The sequence below is a fragment of the Hesperophylax consimilis genome, chromosome 9 (genome assembly GCF_061612785.1).
Source record: "Hesperophylax consimilis isolate HC1 chromosome 9, BYU_Hcon_1.0, whole genome shotgun sequence".
NCBI lineage: Eukaryota > Metazoa > Arthropoda > Insecta > Trichoptera > Limnephilidae > Hesperophylax > Hesperophylax consimilis.
Genome location: NC_142844.1, coordinates 3,784,586 through 3,801,829, shown reverse-complemented (window position 1 = coordinate 3,801,829; position 17,244 = coordinate 3,784,586). Strand labels below are relative to the sequence as shown.

Genomic DNA, 17,244 nt, shown 5'->3' with positions numbered 1-17,244 from the left:
TTAAAAAGGGGATAAATTATTTTAATAAATCATTATAATGGTTCCACCATGAATTTTCGGTATCTATACAAATAAAAATGTTTGTTCAAAATCGTAAATCTCCCCAAGTTCTTCTCCGATTGCTTTGAAATTTTGACACAACGTTACATTCAAATACGCATGTGTTTTTCTGTACCTATATTATATAGATGTCACCTTTGAAGGGATAAAAACAAGTTTTTTTTATTAAAAAAGCCCCATCTGTTGACGTAAAAGCAACACGCAATATTGTTGCTCTATCTTATTTATTTTTTTTATTTATTTATCGTTTCTTTACATTGTATCTTTTTTTTAAGTTATAATTTTTAACCTCACTAGGACAAGCCTGTGTTGAGGTTAATAATTTTACAAAATATTAAAAAAATAGTACAAAGATTATAAGAGATTTAAAATAGTACAAATATTAAAAAAAAATAATTCAAATATTAAGATAACAATATTGTTACATTGACGTTTCTGCGAATTGGATACCTACATGGTACCTATCAGCCTATTCATTACAATATAATGCTGTAAACATGTAGGGTGACCAAGATATTTAATTGCAATAAAAATGTAACAAACTATTATTTTTTTTTTAAACAGAGATGAAAGAAAGAGAGAAAAAAACATTTACATTAAAAAAGAAAAGGATGAAAAAATTAACTTATTCAAAATATTATGCCACAATTTAAAAGGACAAAGATGAAAGAATATGTTGGAAATCCTCGGATGGCAGAAATAATTTAACATTCTTTTTAAATGTACACAAGGAATTTGACGATTTAATGTGATCTGGAAGGCTATTAAATAAAAGTGGAGCCTGGTACAAATAATGTCTCTGCCCAAATGAGGATTTAGGGTGAATTGCCATAAAGTTCAGACCAGAGCCAATTCTTGTAGTACGAATTTGTTGCGTTCTTTTAGCAGAACTAATATTGTTAAAAAATCTGCATAACGTTTGTAGGATAAATAGTTGTTTTAAATTCATGATATTACATTCCTTATAAAGTAACTGTGTAGGATATGTAAATTTTTTCTTATACATAACTTTGAGAATCAGTTTTTGGGCAATATTAAGTGGTTCTATTACAGTCTTCAGGCAGGAACCCCAGCACACTATATTATATGAAAGTAGGCACTGAATTATAGCAAAATACACTGTTTTTAATTTTTCCTTGTCTAGTACATGTCTGAGATCTTTAAAAATATAGATAAGTCTCCTAACTTTATTTACTAACATTTCGACATGATCATTCCACCTCAAAAATTTATCAATTTTTACCCCCAGGTATTTGATGCTGTCTACACTTTCCAAGGGGTTGCAGTTACACGTTTGCACACAATTGTGAATAATCAAATTATGAGAGGTAGATGGCTGACTTTTATAAGAAATGCTAAAAGTGATGTATTTGGTTTTTTGTGTATTTAAAGTTAAAATATTATTACTCAGATAATTATTAACTATTCCTAAACCTGTATCACATTTTTCAAAAGTTTCACTCCAATTTTTACCCTCAAATATTAAGGCAGTGTCATCTGCAAAACTAACAATGTTACCTGGAATTTTTAGACTGCATAAATCGTTTATATAAATAAGAAATAATATTGGCCCGAGTACACTACCTTGTGGTACTCCAAATGAGATAGATTTACTATCGCTTAACATTTTATTTATTTCTACTTGCTGTGTTCTATCACTAAGGTAAGATCTGAACCAACCCATAGCTGTATTATCAATGCCTAAAGATAATAATTTCTTAAGAAGCAACTCGTGGGAAACCGTATCGAAGGCCTTTGATAAGTCTAAAAATACCGCTATAGCTTTGTTGCCATAGTCCAGTGCGTTTATAACTTTGGTCAATACCTTTAATATAGCATCACTCGTACTTCTGTTCTCTCTGAAACCAAATTGGCTGTCGGAGAGTATTTTGTATTTTTCTAAAAATGATACTAATCTTGACTTAGCCAGTCTTTCTATTATTTTTGAGAGAGTATTGAGCAAAGATATTGGTCTGTAATTATTAACATTTTCGTGATCTCCACCTTTGAAAAGAGGTATAATCTTGGCATTTTTACAATGGGAAGGAAATATGCCATTCTTAAAGCTAAGATTAACAATATGAGTTATAGGACCAGCTAACTCATAAACATGCTGTTTATACACCATTATACTTAAGCCATCGATACCACAGGAAAAAGACATTTTTAATTCATTTATAACTTTAGTAACTTCAAAAATTTTAGTAGTTTTAAATTCAAAACTATCTCCTGTAACTTGAGTACCAGGTTTAAAATTGTTAACAAGATACATTTTGTTGGTTTTATTAGCACTGCACAAGTTTTTTGCGTATGTAGGACCAATATCACTGAAGAAGTTATTAACATGGTTGGTAATTATATGTGGATCCTCCTCCAATGAGATAGTTTTGTTATTGATTACTAATTTTTTTATGGACACTTGCTCCTTTTGAATATTTATGGCTTCCTTTATAATCTTCCACTGTTGCTTGTTATTACCGTTGACTTTATCCAGTTTCCTTCTGTAATACGTTTGCTTTGTATATTTTATAATTTTTGTACACCAGTTTCTGTATTTCTTATAATAAGCCAGCAGTTGAATATTATTAACCTCTCCTCGACATTTGTTGTGCAGTTTGTCGCGGGTTCTAAGGCATTTGATAATTCCATCATTTATCCAAGGTTTTAAGTATTTGATGTTATGTTTTACACTTTGTACCGACGAGCAACTTTCCACGTGCATTTTTAAACATTTTACGAAGTTTTCAGTAGCTGAATTAACATCTTGCGATGACAGGACTGACTGCCATGATTCTTCTTTTAATTTAGCCTTCAAAAGAATGTTATTCATGACGGTTTTGATTTTTTCATTTTCCTTTGCTATTTTCTTTTGTCTAAAGCTCATAAATCTCAGCAATACCGCATCATGATCTGTTATGTCAGTAGTGAAGACAGCTCCCTGTGGTTCAAATTTAGATTTTACCATAATGTGATCGATGCAACTTGAAGCAGTAGACGAAACTCTTGTAGGTGAAATTATAATAGGCTTTAAGCCGTGAAAAGCCAAAAGTGAGAGGTATTTTTGAGTTTTTATACTGTTCAAATCTAATGTATTAATATTTATATCACCACATAAAATGATTTCCTTATTTTGTATAGATGTAGAATCAAGTAGGACACTCAGTGATTCAAGGAAACTATCTATATGAGTCTGGGACGGAGATCTGTAAATGGCTATTAAACATATATTATTCGATATCTGCATTCTTAAGCAGTTTGCTCCAGGGAAAACAATTTCCTCAACAGTCGCCTGAACATTTTGTTTCACGTAGGCAACTACACCATCGTTTTGCAAATAGTTATTATTTGTATTGTAAACTGTGTATCCTGGGATGCTAGGTATATTGATCAAATTTTTTAGCCAAGCTTCTGTAAAAACTAATACCTCAGGACGATGTTCTATGCCATCAAGCATAGTTAAGGTTTCATCAAAGTTTTTACTTAAACTTCTAATGTTTAAACAAACTAAAGAAAAGTTTGAATGTTTCAAAAAATTTTTGCAAGTAAATGAATCTTTAATAGTTAAATTAGGTTCTGTATTGTCATCCAAATCAATGTTTTTTCCTAAATCGATGTCCATTTTTAATATATTAAATATTGTCGGTGCCTTTTACCATACAACTTCTAAATTCTATTGAGGTCATCTTCGTGTTTTATTTCTTTAATTTTTTTTCCTTCATCTTCTTTCATTAGAATTGATCCATTTTTAAACCAAATATATTTGTATTTTAATTCTCTTCCCTTTAATTTGGCTTTCCAAAGCAGTTCTTTAAAATAAGGAGATAGCGATTCTCCTAGGAATATCATTTTCTCACGGTTTGAGATCACCTTCTTGTTTGCCAATAATTTTGATCTTGTTTCTGGATTTCTAATTTTTAAGAGAATTTTTTTCGGATGACCTGGTCTTCTGTCATATTGTCTTATTGCTGATGTAATATCCTCTGTACTTATTTGGATATTAGCACTTTTTATTAGGTTTATAGCAGTTACTTTGGGATTTTCATCTGTCTTTTCCTCAATTCCTGTTATTTCAATACAGTTATCGAGGTTCGACTGTTCTAAACAAGCCAGTCTGGTTTCTAGATGTTTAATAATTTTACTTTTATTTGTCAAATCATTTTTTAAGCTTTCGACTTCTCCTTTAACTTCATTCATGGAGTCCAAACGAATTATTATGTCATCATACTTTTGACAAATAAATTCGGTAGTTTTTTGAAATTCAGACATTTTTTTTTCAATGTTTTCGAGTATTTGGGTTTTGAGTTTCTCCAGTTTTGTGTCTACGAAAGACGCAAATTTAGTAAAAGTATCTTCTTCTGGGCTAGTGTCTTCGGGGGCAGTGTTCATTTTGTTTTTGGATCTTGTAAATGTATTTAGAGTATCTTGTTGTTGAGAGCTTGTTTTTTTGTTCGAACTCATGGTCACCCTTGCAGTAGTTTTGGTAGAAACAATAAGATGCGCAAGCGCCGTCAAAGCGAAACAAGCAAGCCGAATGGCCCGAGTTTTAAAGATGGCGGTGGAGTTGGCCAATCACAATAGATTCACTTATACAGTAAACAGATGTCAACTTCACCGTTACTATTTCGCGATGTTAATAATTTATAAATCACTTGAGTAATTTCGCTTCAACGCGCAAAATTCTTATCACAATTGATGCAGTGAACACTTAGTTAATGTCGCAACTGACTCGAATTGAACCGTTCACCGATATACACAATTAAGCCAAGTTTTCAACGGGTCACTATTACTGTGTGCTACTTTGATTGTTGTTGAAAGAATGATCTTAGATCATACAGACTTATCACTGCAAGGCGTGGCGGGGTACAGCTAGTTTTCTTATACACAGACTGAGCCACGGCAACGTGTGGTGGGGTACAGCTAGTTGCAAAGGTATTGCGCTTTTTTGTAGCGCCTTGTATTCCTTCAGTGTTGCAATCTCTAGCCTGATATTCGGCGGGGTTATATTTGCAAGTATGGGGATCCAAGGGAGAGGTGTAGATTTTAAAGTCCCTCTGATGGTTTGCATTGTGTCATTAAGTTAAAGTTTACTTTTTATTAAAACTACCTGTAGTGAGAAAGCTGAAATTGAAGAGTCCAGTGTTGAACAGGTATATACATAATCTGCATTAAGTTTTATTATTATCACTAGTTGTACCCCGCTTCATGTTGCTGTGGCTCAATCTATCTGTGCAGATAGAGAAACAATAGCGCATGTTGCTTTTTGTCCAACAGAGCTTAAAAAAATAAAAATAAATGATAAAAACTCACAAAGTACTTTCAAATATTTAAGATTTACAACAAACTAACATTTAAATTTTTATTTATATAGATAGAAGGTGAGTGGTTTATTTATGGATAGAAGTATAAATAAACCACGATTATAAATAACCCGGCATTGCAGGGGGTTATTCTTAGGAAATAGACATATACCACTGAGGACTTTTCTGTTGGCTTTTTAAAGATATTCAATTTCATATTACATTATTTTGATGTGCCTCATAAGGTTTATCCAGCGTTAACCACGCTAGCGCTGATTTTTTTTTTATGACTTGATTACAAAACATCGACTTTATATAAATATAATATGCATGTATTATATATATATAAACCTTCCGGAAGAAAATCTCTAAATGATAGTGAAAACCCTATCCTAATCCGTTGTGTAGTTTAGAAGAACCAAGCGCATGAACAGACAAACGAGGATAGAGACCTTGTTTTACACTATTTGGAGATTATAACAAGATAAACTATTTTATTTTGAATACAATGTATATGCCAGCTTGAGCTGATGTGTTGTTTTGTTGTCAATATGAGAACAGATTGAATTTTTGTGACCGGAAAAGTTTAGTTAAAAATAAAATAAAACTATAAATAAATAACATTTATTTTAGTAAATGCATTCAGTACATTGTATAAGCCACAATAAATGGCGCAGTCAATGTGCTGATAACAGTAATCTAAATAAATCAGGAACTATCGACAATTATACACAATTTCTTAACATGGGTCATTTCGGTGCATGTGATTGCCAATCTGTAGCTATCAAATTCGATGGATAAATACTAATACTAAATGTGACTAAAATTGAAACAACCTATAGCATCAAGTCTGTGAGCTCCCCATTCGCAATTATCTTCTTCTCAATTTCGATAATCTTGTTGTTGACACAGAAGAAGTTTTTAAAATCAAAATATGTGACAACGGCAGAGCAGACTGCCTGGACTAAAATGATGTACGGAACTTTCCGGTAGAATGTTCTAGAGGTGGCCATATGAAAGTCCCAGTAAACCTTCTTGCCGTGCGTTATCATGTTGGGAACTTTCACAGTGTTGTAGCGATTGGCGAGCTGAGAAAGAACAAAAAATAATAAATAAGTTTTATTTACATTTTGTCACTTGATAAAATGCTTAATTACCATACAATAAAGAATAACACAAGAATTGCCCTGTGGGCGTGTTTTATGATCCAAATATTTGCCTTATATTTCCAATACAAAAATGTAAACGAAATTCAAATGGGATGGAGATCTACAATATCAGGCAAGTGTAAGTGAGACGGAGCACTGGGCTATTGTGGTAAACGGAACATTTGTTTCCATTCAAATATGTATGAAAGACACTTCTAGTTTTCGTCTTTATTCTATGTTAATTACGATTTAATGCTAGAAACCACTCGACTTATGAAGCCTGCCCTAGATAAGAGATAACTTATAAAGTAGTAGATTAACAAAATGTGAAGCTACTTAAGCTTAGCATGAAATGTGACACTATTTAAGCTTAGCATGAAACGTTATGCTACTTAAGCTTAGTAAGAAATAAGACAAGAAAATTGCCATCAAAATAAGACACCACGAAACTTACCATGTAACACGCTGAAGGTGCGAGGATTAGAGGATACAAGACTCCCAAGCTGGTCTGTAGGGCCACGGCTTTCACCTCAGTGCATACAACACAGTTCTTCTCTCCGATAATAATACTCGTAGAAATAAACTGTAAAGAAATAAGTCTATTAAGGAGGAAGAACATTAATCACTTAATGCGAAGATAACCTTCTTTTTGGGCAGAAGAAGTAATGTAATACACATAGACATTCAAATTGATAGACCAGCCATCAGGCAAACGGAAACAAACTAGGTTGCGCAGGTTGGCAGGGTGACCGTCTCCCTTTCTGGGATTTTTTAATGAACGAATCTGACAGTATGCAGGCAACTCGCATTGTAATATTACTATTTAGTCCTCGAAAATAAATCTGCTTGAATTACTAGTCCTTTTTACAATGGCACGCAAATTTCTGGCTACAGAAAAAACTTGACTATAAATCCCAAATCGGGTAAACAAAAGTTCAGGCTTATTTCCTAAATTTAATATTTTGTTAAACTATACAAGACACTTTACAAATATGTTACAATTTACCCACCTCACTCATTTTTAGCATCGCTATGCTAGTCGGTTCGGTTAATAGCGAACATTCAGATCCTGCGCAAAAAGCCCCACAATGCGCTGCAAACTATTGCCTTACTTTAGCGAACTTTACTTTTCTGTGCAGAGTCTGGTTATTTCAATGTGCGCTTTTCGGCAGTTAATGTTAAACAGTTGTAGTTGATTCAAAGAATTCACGAACCCTCGGGGTGCCAACAATATGATTGGTTTCGTACATATATACTTTACTGTCTTCATAATATCTTTTAATATACATTCTACTGTTAACTTGACATGAGACATTCTGTCCATTTTATTTAATGTTTAACTTCTCAAGTGCTACAGTGTCCACATGGATCAATCAATAAAATCATTTCTCTGAGTTATTCTGCGGAAACTACTTTTGGTAGATTTATACTATTTTTACAATTTACAACCTCATTTTGCCAAAAACAAAATAAGTTGTTATGAAATAGAATCAGCTGGCAGACGGTTACAAGAGCTGTCTACGATTATTCTTCTTCACATGACCAGTCTCAAGTAGTTGATTCGCACGACACACACAACTCTTACAGATATCTTTATTTCTTAATCTGTCATGCATCATGCACAAATACAATACAGCTGTAGGAGAAGAAAGTCATGATATTATGTATTACCGTTCTGTGAAAGAATGCGGAGAGGGCGGCTGGCATTACGACTAGCGGAAAGTAGGAAGAGAGGTGTCCATAGCTACCCAGCTTCAGCTTCTTGCGATAGTGATGGTTGAGCATGTATCCCGAGAGAGCCGATACGGCGCCCAGAATACCCGGCCCGTAGATTAAGGAAAACCTGCAAAAGCACAATGTGACTAAACTTTGGCATTGCTTTACATTCCTAAGATATTCAGTGAGACTTTTTGCAAAGAGGAGAGAGGATGAAGACGGAGAAGTACCTGGCTATACATGACTAGTCATTTTAAGCAACGTTTCGTTATTGAGATTATCTTACACTGCGAAACAAGCCACAAGTATACTACAATATATTATTTTTTATCAATTAAATGTGAAATCTCAATTTAATTAAATAAAATTTACGTACACACGCCGTGATTCAAACCCGCGATTCCTCAGACAAATAAGTATTTTTATTACATATTTTACATAAATAACAGCTTTCAATATACAATTTTATGCAATACTATTCTTTCGAAGAGTTAAAACAAATATAAAAATGTAACAACTAAGGAAAGATATTTAAGAAAATTTTCTACTGTGCACACGAGTTTGGCTGGGTGTTCAAAAAATATTTAAAGTTTTTTCTCGAATATTTTATCTCTATTCTTAGGTCTGAATTGAAGATCATTGAATAATTTTATACCTTTGTAAACAAAATGATGAGTTGAAATACCTAAAAAAAATTGCTCTAAAAGAGCTGAGTTGGCAACACTGACGCTGATTGAGTTAAAGTTCATGCGGCGGGTCCATCTCATAAGACCGGTTATGTGGAAATGAAGTTTGGGTTGATATCTGAAGCCGAAAACATCTGTGCAAAGAGTCGCACGCGAATCGTGAACTGTGGTCTGCTGCCCCTTCCCTAGACTATAGAGGCCGTCATTATACAGTTGTCCTTTTGTAACCTCTCCCTGTTAAAAAAACCGATTAGGGACGGAGAGCAGGCGAGGAAAAGACATTACTTACACTTCCTTCCTAGGTTTCCATTGTTGTATCATATCCCATTGAAGCTTGATAGCTTCAGATTTTGTGATTTTCTCTCCATCTTCAGGGACCTTTCCTTTTCCTATGAACGCCATATTTTTGAATAGCAACTGTCATATATTATTTAGACCATTTTCCCTGGAAATTATTAACATAAAAATAGTAGGATATCGAACCATTAATCTCGTGTATAAATAATTACTTTGGAAATAATTAGTTGGAATTTTTTATTATTTTTAAACCTTCTTTCATATTATAATATCATTATAAACCAAAAACTGGAACACAGAAATATAGATCTCCGAAATAAGCCGCTACATATTTTTTTATTCAGATTTAAAACGAAAGAGATACTACAAATCCACAAAAGAATTACCAAATATTTTATGTCAATTATTACATTACTGTCAGGGAAGTTGACTTATTTTTAGGTTAGGATTGGTTAGGATGTTAAATAACTATATCTATGGAAAAGTAGAGATATGACCAGTGATGGGCACAATCGAAATATCGAAAAAAGAATCGAAATGGTGGTGGCACGTGGGCAAATTATGGTATGTCGGTATGGCAACATTTTATTAAGTAGGTAGTGCAAAAATAATCAACCGATATTTTTCATTACTGGCTATGATTTCTTTAATATTATTATTATGAATAAACCTGGTACCCACGAATATCAATTTTTATTTTTATTTTAATATTCTTTATTTTGGCTTTCACCCATTAGGGGTGATCTTGGCCATACAAAATTAACATTTTTTTCTGATTAACAAATATAACAAATGACAATATAAATATACATATAATTATACATCATAAACATAACATACTTAAACGGTACAGAGCTGATATCAGTAGGTAATCACAAAATTATAAAAATAGGAACCTGTGTACAATAATAGTGGGCGTTTTTCGATCTTTAACCAGAGATTTTTCCAAAATAAGTAGCGTTTTTTTGCTAAACAGAACTATGAAATTGGCAAGCTTATAAACAAATACAGCAAATGAGAGTATATAAATGTGATTATAAAACATAAAGATAAACATAACACAAACATACCATAAACATAACATAAACATCACATAACATTAACATAACATAAACATAACATACACATAACATGAACATAACATATCATAAACATAAACCTACCATAAACATAACATAACATAAAAATAGGTATAAAGTTAGGGTTGCCATCTCTAAAATTTGGCAACCAGGACAAGAGGCGTGAAAACCCCGGATTTTAGAGCCCATAACCCGGACATGTCAACAGGTTTTTTTAAACACAATCAGTGTAATAAAAACAGTTTAAAATGTCATTAATCACCTTTTTATTTATTTTCAGACCTTAAAATTGAATTTTGTCATATTTTATCATCATTTTATTGTACCTAACAAAACAGAATCTTATTACAGTTTGTTACACATTGTTTTCATAATCAGTTCATTCTCAAAATAAAACAAAAATTATTAATATACTGTTATGAAAACTAAGCCTTATTAAAATATTAAACTTAACAAAATTCAATTCAATTTTTAAACAGAAATCATAAAAATACTGAGACCATTTTAGTATTCAGTCTTACAATTATCTTACAAAATTTTACATTTCTTTTACGTAATAAAAACAATCATTAATTTAACTACAAAAATGAATAGAAATTATAGCACCTGTTAGTACATTATTTGATTATCTAGCTATTAAAGATTTTTCCTCAGCCTCTTGCCTTTTTACTTTTCAGGTTTTTTTGTATTTATCACTCTTTCCGATAGTTTTTAGAATATCTTCCCTTTTTAAAAGGAATTTGTAAAAATCAATGCAGCTCTATTCTTGGAAATTGAATTTAATTTTAATTACTGGCGAGATTGTTTCTACGTTTAGTAAATTTCTTTCTTTTGTCCATTGTTGTGAAATCAATGAGAATATTCTCTCCACGTTGGCAAACCATTGGCAAACCCGGACTACAAATGAAACCCCGCCCGGACGCTCCCCGGACGCCTTCTAAACTAGGACAAATCCGGGGAAACCCGGACGGATGGCAACCCTATATAAAGTAAACTTAGCAAAAACAATACAGAGCTGGTAATAATAGGTCTAGAAATGGTCTCTAACCGGAATAGGGATCACTTAACGGACCATGGGTCCTTAGCAATATAATCAGCCATGTCGTTTCCAGTAATACCAAGGTGTCCCGGAATCCAGGCCAGGACCAATGAAGTATGAGCCAGCGACATGGAATGCAGTAGGTCCCTGATCGAGCAGATTAGAGAGTCGCTACTGGAATTGAGTGGGAATGTGCTTATTTTTTGACAAGATGAAGAGCTTCTATGATAGCTATGCATTTAGCAGAGAAAATAGAGCATTCTTTGAGAAGTTTGTGTGGGAAACACAATTTTCTGTGAGGCGCATAGACACTGGCCCCGCAATGAAAATCCTGACTGTGTTTGGAACCATTTGTGAAAAATTTTATGTAATTTGGCCAGTTATTTTCAATAATTTGTAGTTAAATTCTAGAGAAATTTTAGTTAAATTTTGCATTATTTGATTGAGTTGAGTTTTTAAAGTTTTTTTTTACTTATTCCTATAAATTGATGGACCTTTGGATAGAAAGTAAGTCTTTCGTAGGGGCATGAGTATAAGAGAAGAGATTCATTGAGATAGGTGTTTGTAGATAAATCCAGAAAAGAGTTGTAGCAATCATAGAAAAGGGGAAGGGAATGGTTTTTCCAAAAGGGATTTGAATTAACCTCATACTTTAGATTGAAGTACATGAATCAAGGGATGGGATGTTATTTAACATATTTTTCTGCTAGGCATCGCCTTCTTATATGTAAGGGAGATTCACAATATTCCACTTGCATTGCATTGATTGGGGAAGATTTCATGGCTCCTAAGACAAGGCAAAGAGATTTTGACTGGATTTTATCTAATTTATGAGAATTTGAAGTGGACATTGGATCAAACAAACAAGATCCGTAATCATGGCTTCGGATGAGGGCATTGTATAGAAGTTTTAAAGAAGCTGGGTGGGATCCTCCCCCAGATAATCTAAGGGGATTGATGTTGCTTTCACATTCTGTAACAACGTGATTTATTTGAGAATTCCAAGAAAGCTTGGAGTCCAAAAACATTCCGAGGAACTTAACTTCCTTGAAGATAGGGATGACTTCATCGCTAAATCTCACCTGAATATGTGGGAGCTTTTGTTGACAACTGAAGATGACAACTTTGCTTTTGGAAGGGGAAAGTTCAAGACCATTATTATTTAACCACGCCAAGAGTTTTCTAAGAGCGTTGTTAATTGTTGATGCTGCGATGAAAAGATTGATGGATATTTTGTAAAACGTTAAGTCGTCAGCATATTGCACATGAAATTTTTATTTATTTAATTTATTTAATACATGTTACATTGTTTTGAAATTTACATAAAGTAGATATAATGAATCACCATACTAGGCGGCTGCCTGTTTCATGGTGACCAATTGAGTGTAATTACTTTGTATGAAATATGAAATCTAGTGTAAACATATGAAATTAGTAACTATAGATGAAGCTAAAATTTTGGAAAAATTGTAATAAAAAGTAGAAGATAGAAATTAGAAAGGAGAAAGAAGTAAATTAGCATTAGATTGTAAAAATGTACATAATTATATATATATATAATTTTTAATAAGTGTGCATGCAAGCACACATGTGTATATAGCAGCAGACATAGGTACCTATATACATATAACAACACATGTATACATACACTCATATGACGCATATAAACAATATATACACCTCTATCTGAGTACTTGGAATAGGCTACTAACACTATAACAATCACACATCAAAAAATCCCCGAGCGCTTTCCTGAAACTGTCGTATTTGGCTATTGATTTTATTTCTAACGTTAAATTATTGAATATTTTTGGAGCAAGAAAGTTAAATTGTCTTTGTGCCATTGAGGTTTTTATTGGGGGAATAGTATAATTGGATTTGTTGGAATATCTTGTATTATGGGTCGATTCAAAAATATTTTTTTTCGTATGTTTGAATTTATAGTAGGAGGATATGTTTTTGACGTATAAGGATTTTATGTTGAGTACTTTGAAGTCGTTAAATAAGTCCTTCGTGGGGTGAATATAGTGTACTTTGTAAATAGTCCGCATTATCAATTTTTGAGCTTTAATTAATGGATCTAATATCGTGTTAGAGCATCCCCCCCAGACTACTATACCGTAAGATATAATTGATTGGCATAAAGAAAAGGATACCGTTTTTAGTGTATTTTTATTTAGAATATTTCGTAATGACCTGACGATATATGCCAGTTTCCGTATACGGTTTGTAACATTTATTACGTGATCTTCCCATCGTAGTTTATTGTCAATTATTACACCCAAATATTTAATGGAATCTACTCGTTCTAGTGGATTGCACAGACAACTAGAGTTATCTCCACAAGAATGTATTTTTAGTGTATGATTGATTGAAGGCTGACTCGGAATATTAAGACTAAACGTTATATATTTCGTTTTAGTTATGTTTAAGGTGAGTAGATTATCATCCAACCACTGTTTAATAATTTGCAATGTTAGATCCGCTCTATGAAATGTTTCTTCCCATGTCTTACTTTTTAGTACTAGGGCAGTGTCATCGGCGAAAGTGATTATATTGCCATCAATAATAGATAGTTTACATAAGTCATTGATATAAATGAGAAAAAGTGTGGGACCGAGTACACTGCCCTGTGGCACACCAATGTTAATGCTAGTTGAATGGGATGGTTTATGCGATGGTAGCTTAACACATTGCTTTCTGTCTGTGAGGTACGATTTGAACCAATCAAATGCCTTATTCTTTATTCCGATTTTTTTGAGCTTGGCTAGAAGGATTGGATGAGATACTGTATCAAATGCCTTAGCTAAATCTAAAAATACTGCCAAACATTTATCACCTTTGTCTAAGGCTTGTGTTACATGTGATGTTAGTTCTAAAATAGCTGAATCTGTATTTAGTCCTTCTCTAAAGCCATACTGGTTTGACGAGAGTATGTTATATTTTGTAAGATGGTCGATAAGTCTTTTTTTTACTATTTTTTCAATAATTTTTGATAGTGATGATAATATAGAAATTGGTCTGTAGTTTGTTATGTCAGTAGGATTTCCGTACTTAAAAATTGGTTGAACTAGGGCAAGTTTGAGTTTGTTTGGGAATTCACCTTTAGTGAGACTGAGGTTAATGATATGTACTAATGGATGGATTATAAAGGGTTCAACTATTTTTAGTATAGTTGAGGAAATTTTGTCATGATTGCACGAATGAGAGGGCTTTAATTGTCTAATAGTTTGAGAAATTTCATCGTAATTGGTCGGGTTTAAGGTGAGTATATTATCTGTTTCACTGGCACATTGATTGATAATGTCGGTAAGGGCATTTTCATCGGTTGATGTCTTATTTAAAATCTTTGATGCTAGATTTGTACCGATATTGCAAAAGTATTCATTTATGTGATTGGTCACAGTGTCTGGATGGTCATTTAGGGAGGTGTCTTGGCCGTTGATGTTTAATTTATTGATTGGTTGTACTGGGTGATCAGTGTTAGATATTTCTTTGACGATATTCCAAATTTGTTTGTTATTATTACCGACTCTGGACAGTTTTTCTTTGTAGTAGTTTTCTTTTGTGGTTTTAATGATATTATTACATATATTTCTGTACTTTTTATAAAATATTTGGGCTTGAATGTCTGGATTATTGAGTTAGTTTTTGTGAAGCTTGTCCCGTTTTTTAATACAAAAAATTAGGCCATCTGTTATCCATGGTTTCAGTTTTTTATTTTTTGAATTATTCACATGGGATTCTTCAGTGACATCCTCAATATGTTGCAAGAGAGTTTCAGAGAAGGTATTAAAAGCAATGTCTACGTCTGTGGAGTTTAGAGTGGAGAGCCAATTTTCTAAAATAATTTTAGAAGTTAGTTTCTCAAGATTAATGTGTTTCTTTTTTATATTACTATGTGACGTTCGGTAGTGAAATGAATAGATTTTTCCAGATCGTATGTGATATTATACAGTATCGGGCTTAAGACAGACCCTTGCGGGAGTTCTTTGAATATTTGTCTTATATGGGGAGAGGATTCGGATCCATCTACAAAAACAGTTCTCTCGGAGAGCAAATTGATAATGAATTGAACCAATTTAGGAGGAAAGCCAATCGCCACTAACTTTTCTTTTAGAATGGGTATATTTACATTGTCGTATGTTCCACAGATGTCTAAAAATACTGCAATAGAATATTCGTTTTTAGATAACGCTAATTTGACATCTGTAACAAGAGAGGAAAGGTTGTCAAGTGTACTTTTACACTTTCTAAATCCAAACTGAGAAGGGGGAAGAATATGATTTTTCTCTACAAACTAGTCTAATCTATTCTTAATCATTCTTTCAGCTACTTTGCAAAGTATTGAAGAGAAAGCAATCGGTTTGTAACTTGAGCCCAGACTTGGATCTTTGCTACTTTTGCAAATGGGAATGATTTTTTGAATTTTCCAGTCCGGGGGAATAATACCCAGAGAGTCCAGGAACATATTGATGAGAGAGATAAAGTAGGAAAGGGAATTGTCATCAATGTGGCGGATGAATATGTTCAAAATTTCGTTATTGCCCGGAGCTGAGTCTTTTAGGTCTTCCGTAGCTCTATTTAACTCGTCTATGGAAAATGGAGCATCTAACCACGAAGAAGAATTTGGGGTGTAAGATAAAACAGGCACTTCGTCAAGATTAGGTACATAAGGGGGAGCTATTTTGTTAAGAAAGTCAGAAATCCAAATACCTGAATTGTGAGATGACTTTGACAGGGAAAAGGAAGACCTAAACCTGCGAAACATTGACCAAACCTACCCCGCCGGAGCAGGGGATAACATTTAGCAACAGCTTGGGCATTCTTGGCTTTCAAGTAATTTTCCATTGTCATCCGTTGGCAGTATGTCTTATTGGCCACTTTCCTCTTCTTCAGCACTCGAAGGATTTCTTTATCCCACCAGGGGGGAGTATGATTTGGGAATAGACTTGTCAGCAGATTTTAGAGTGGAATCAGACCAAGATTTGTAAGAGGAGGTGCAGTTATCTGAAGAAGGGGTAGGCAGGGATAGGGTATGAACCTGGACAGATTCTCTAAAATGGCACCAGTCGGCTTTTTTTGTGATACATTTTGACTTTCTTTTAAAGAGGTTAGTATTTAACCGTTGAGTCAGATTTAGAATAATTGGATAGGGGTCACTGCCGCAGGGATATGAAGTTCTCCAGGAAATTAGTGGATATATACTTGGGGATAAAGGCATTGCAGTTCAAAGTATGAATGCTGTTAGGAAAGACGGTATTTTGGGAAAATGGGGACCTGATGTTACCATTTGGGAACAAGGGCTGGGAGTTATGGCCAAGATGATCATATCCGGGGGTTTTAAGAGGACAAGAAGCAGATTTTGTCATAACAGTCTTCCTGCATGACGAGTTTGGAGGAAAAATGTTTTGAGATAACTGAGGTTGAGAGGCGACTTCAGCAAAAGATTTTTTAGAGGGAGCTATTATTTTAGAAGCATGAAACTATGATACGCTATTGGAAGCCATATAACTTTTAATGTTTTTTTGGCGTGAAAGTTCGGGGCAGGATGGATTTATGGCTGTGTGAGAGCCTGAGCAGTTGATGCAAGTAGGGGGATTGGAAGTGGAGGGGCATTGGTCTGCTAGATGACTTTCTGCACATTTAAAGCAGCGGGGAGAAGAAAGACACGATTTCAAATTTTTTTCAACTTCAGAGAACGAAATTAAAACACAATTCTTTTTTTTTTTTTAAATAAAGACAAACATTCCCGGGTTATCAATAACCTAACAATGTTTGAAAATCTCCGACTACAATCACAGTAATCGAATAATGTTGCTTGTGTCGTGAAGGAGGACTTAGCCAGCCGAGGAATTGAACTCACAATGTCCAGGTGGGATCCAGACGCGATTCCATCTCGGCGACTGACCGGTCTAATAT

General features: G+C 33.7%; 1 protein-coding gene across 5 annotated transcripts in view; it reads right to left on the bottom strand.

The window, feature by feature from the left end:
• Window positions 1-5,965: 5,965 nt before the first annotated feature.
• Window positions 5,966-17,244, bottom strand: part of LOC149420796 (transmembrane protein 126) — a 30,753-nt gene continuing 19,474 nt past the window's right edge. For 2 of the 5 annotated variants that reach the window (XM_089635546.1, XM_089635545.1), the window contains exons 2-5: window positions 9,197-9,352; window positions 8,177-8,348; window positions 6,960-7,088; window positions 5,966-6,445 (exon numbers count right to left, since the gene is read on the bottom strand). In XM_089635546.1, the coding sequence (XP_089491672.1) occupies window positions 6,194-6,445; window positions 6,960-7,088; window positions 8,177-8,348; window positions 9,197-9,309 (666 nt within the window). In that variant the 5' untranslated portion in view covers window positions 9,310-9,352 and the 3' untranslated portion in view covers window positions 5,966-6,193. Of the gene's footprint in view, window positions 6,446-6,959; window positions 7,089-8,176; window positions 8,349-9,196; window positions 9,353-9,456; window positions 9,671-17,244 lie in introns of those variants that run through there. The other 3 variants (XM_089635544.1, XM_089635548.1, XM_089635547.1) reach the window with 3 other exon arrangements.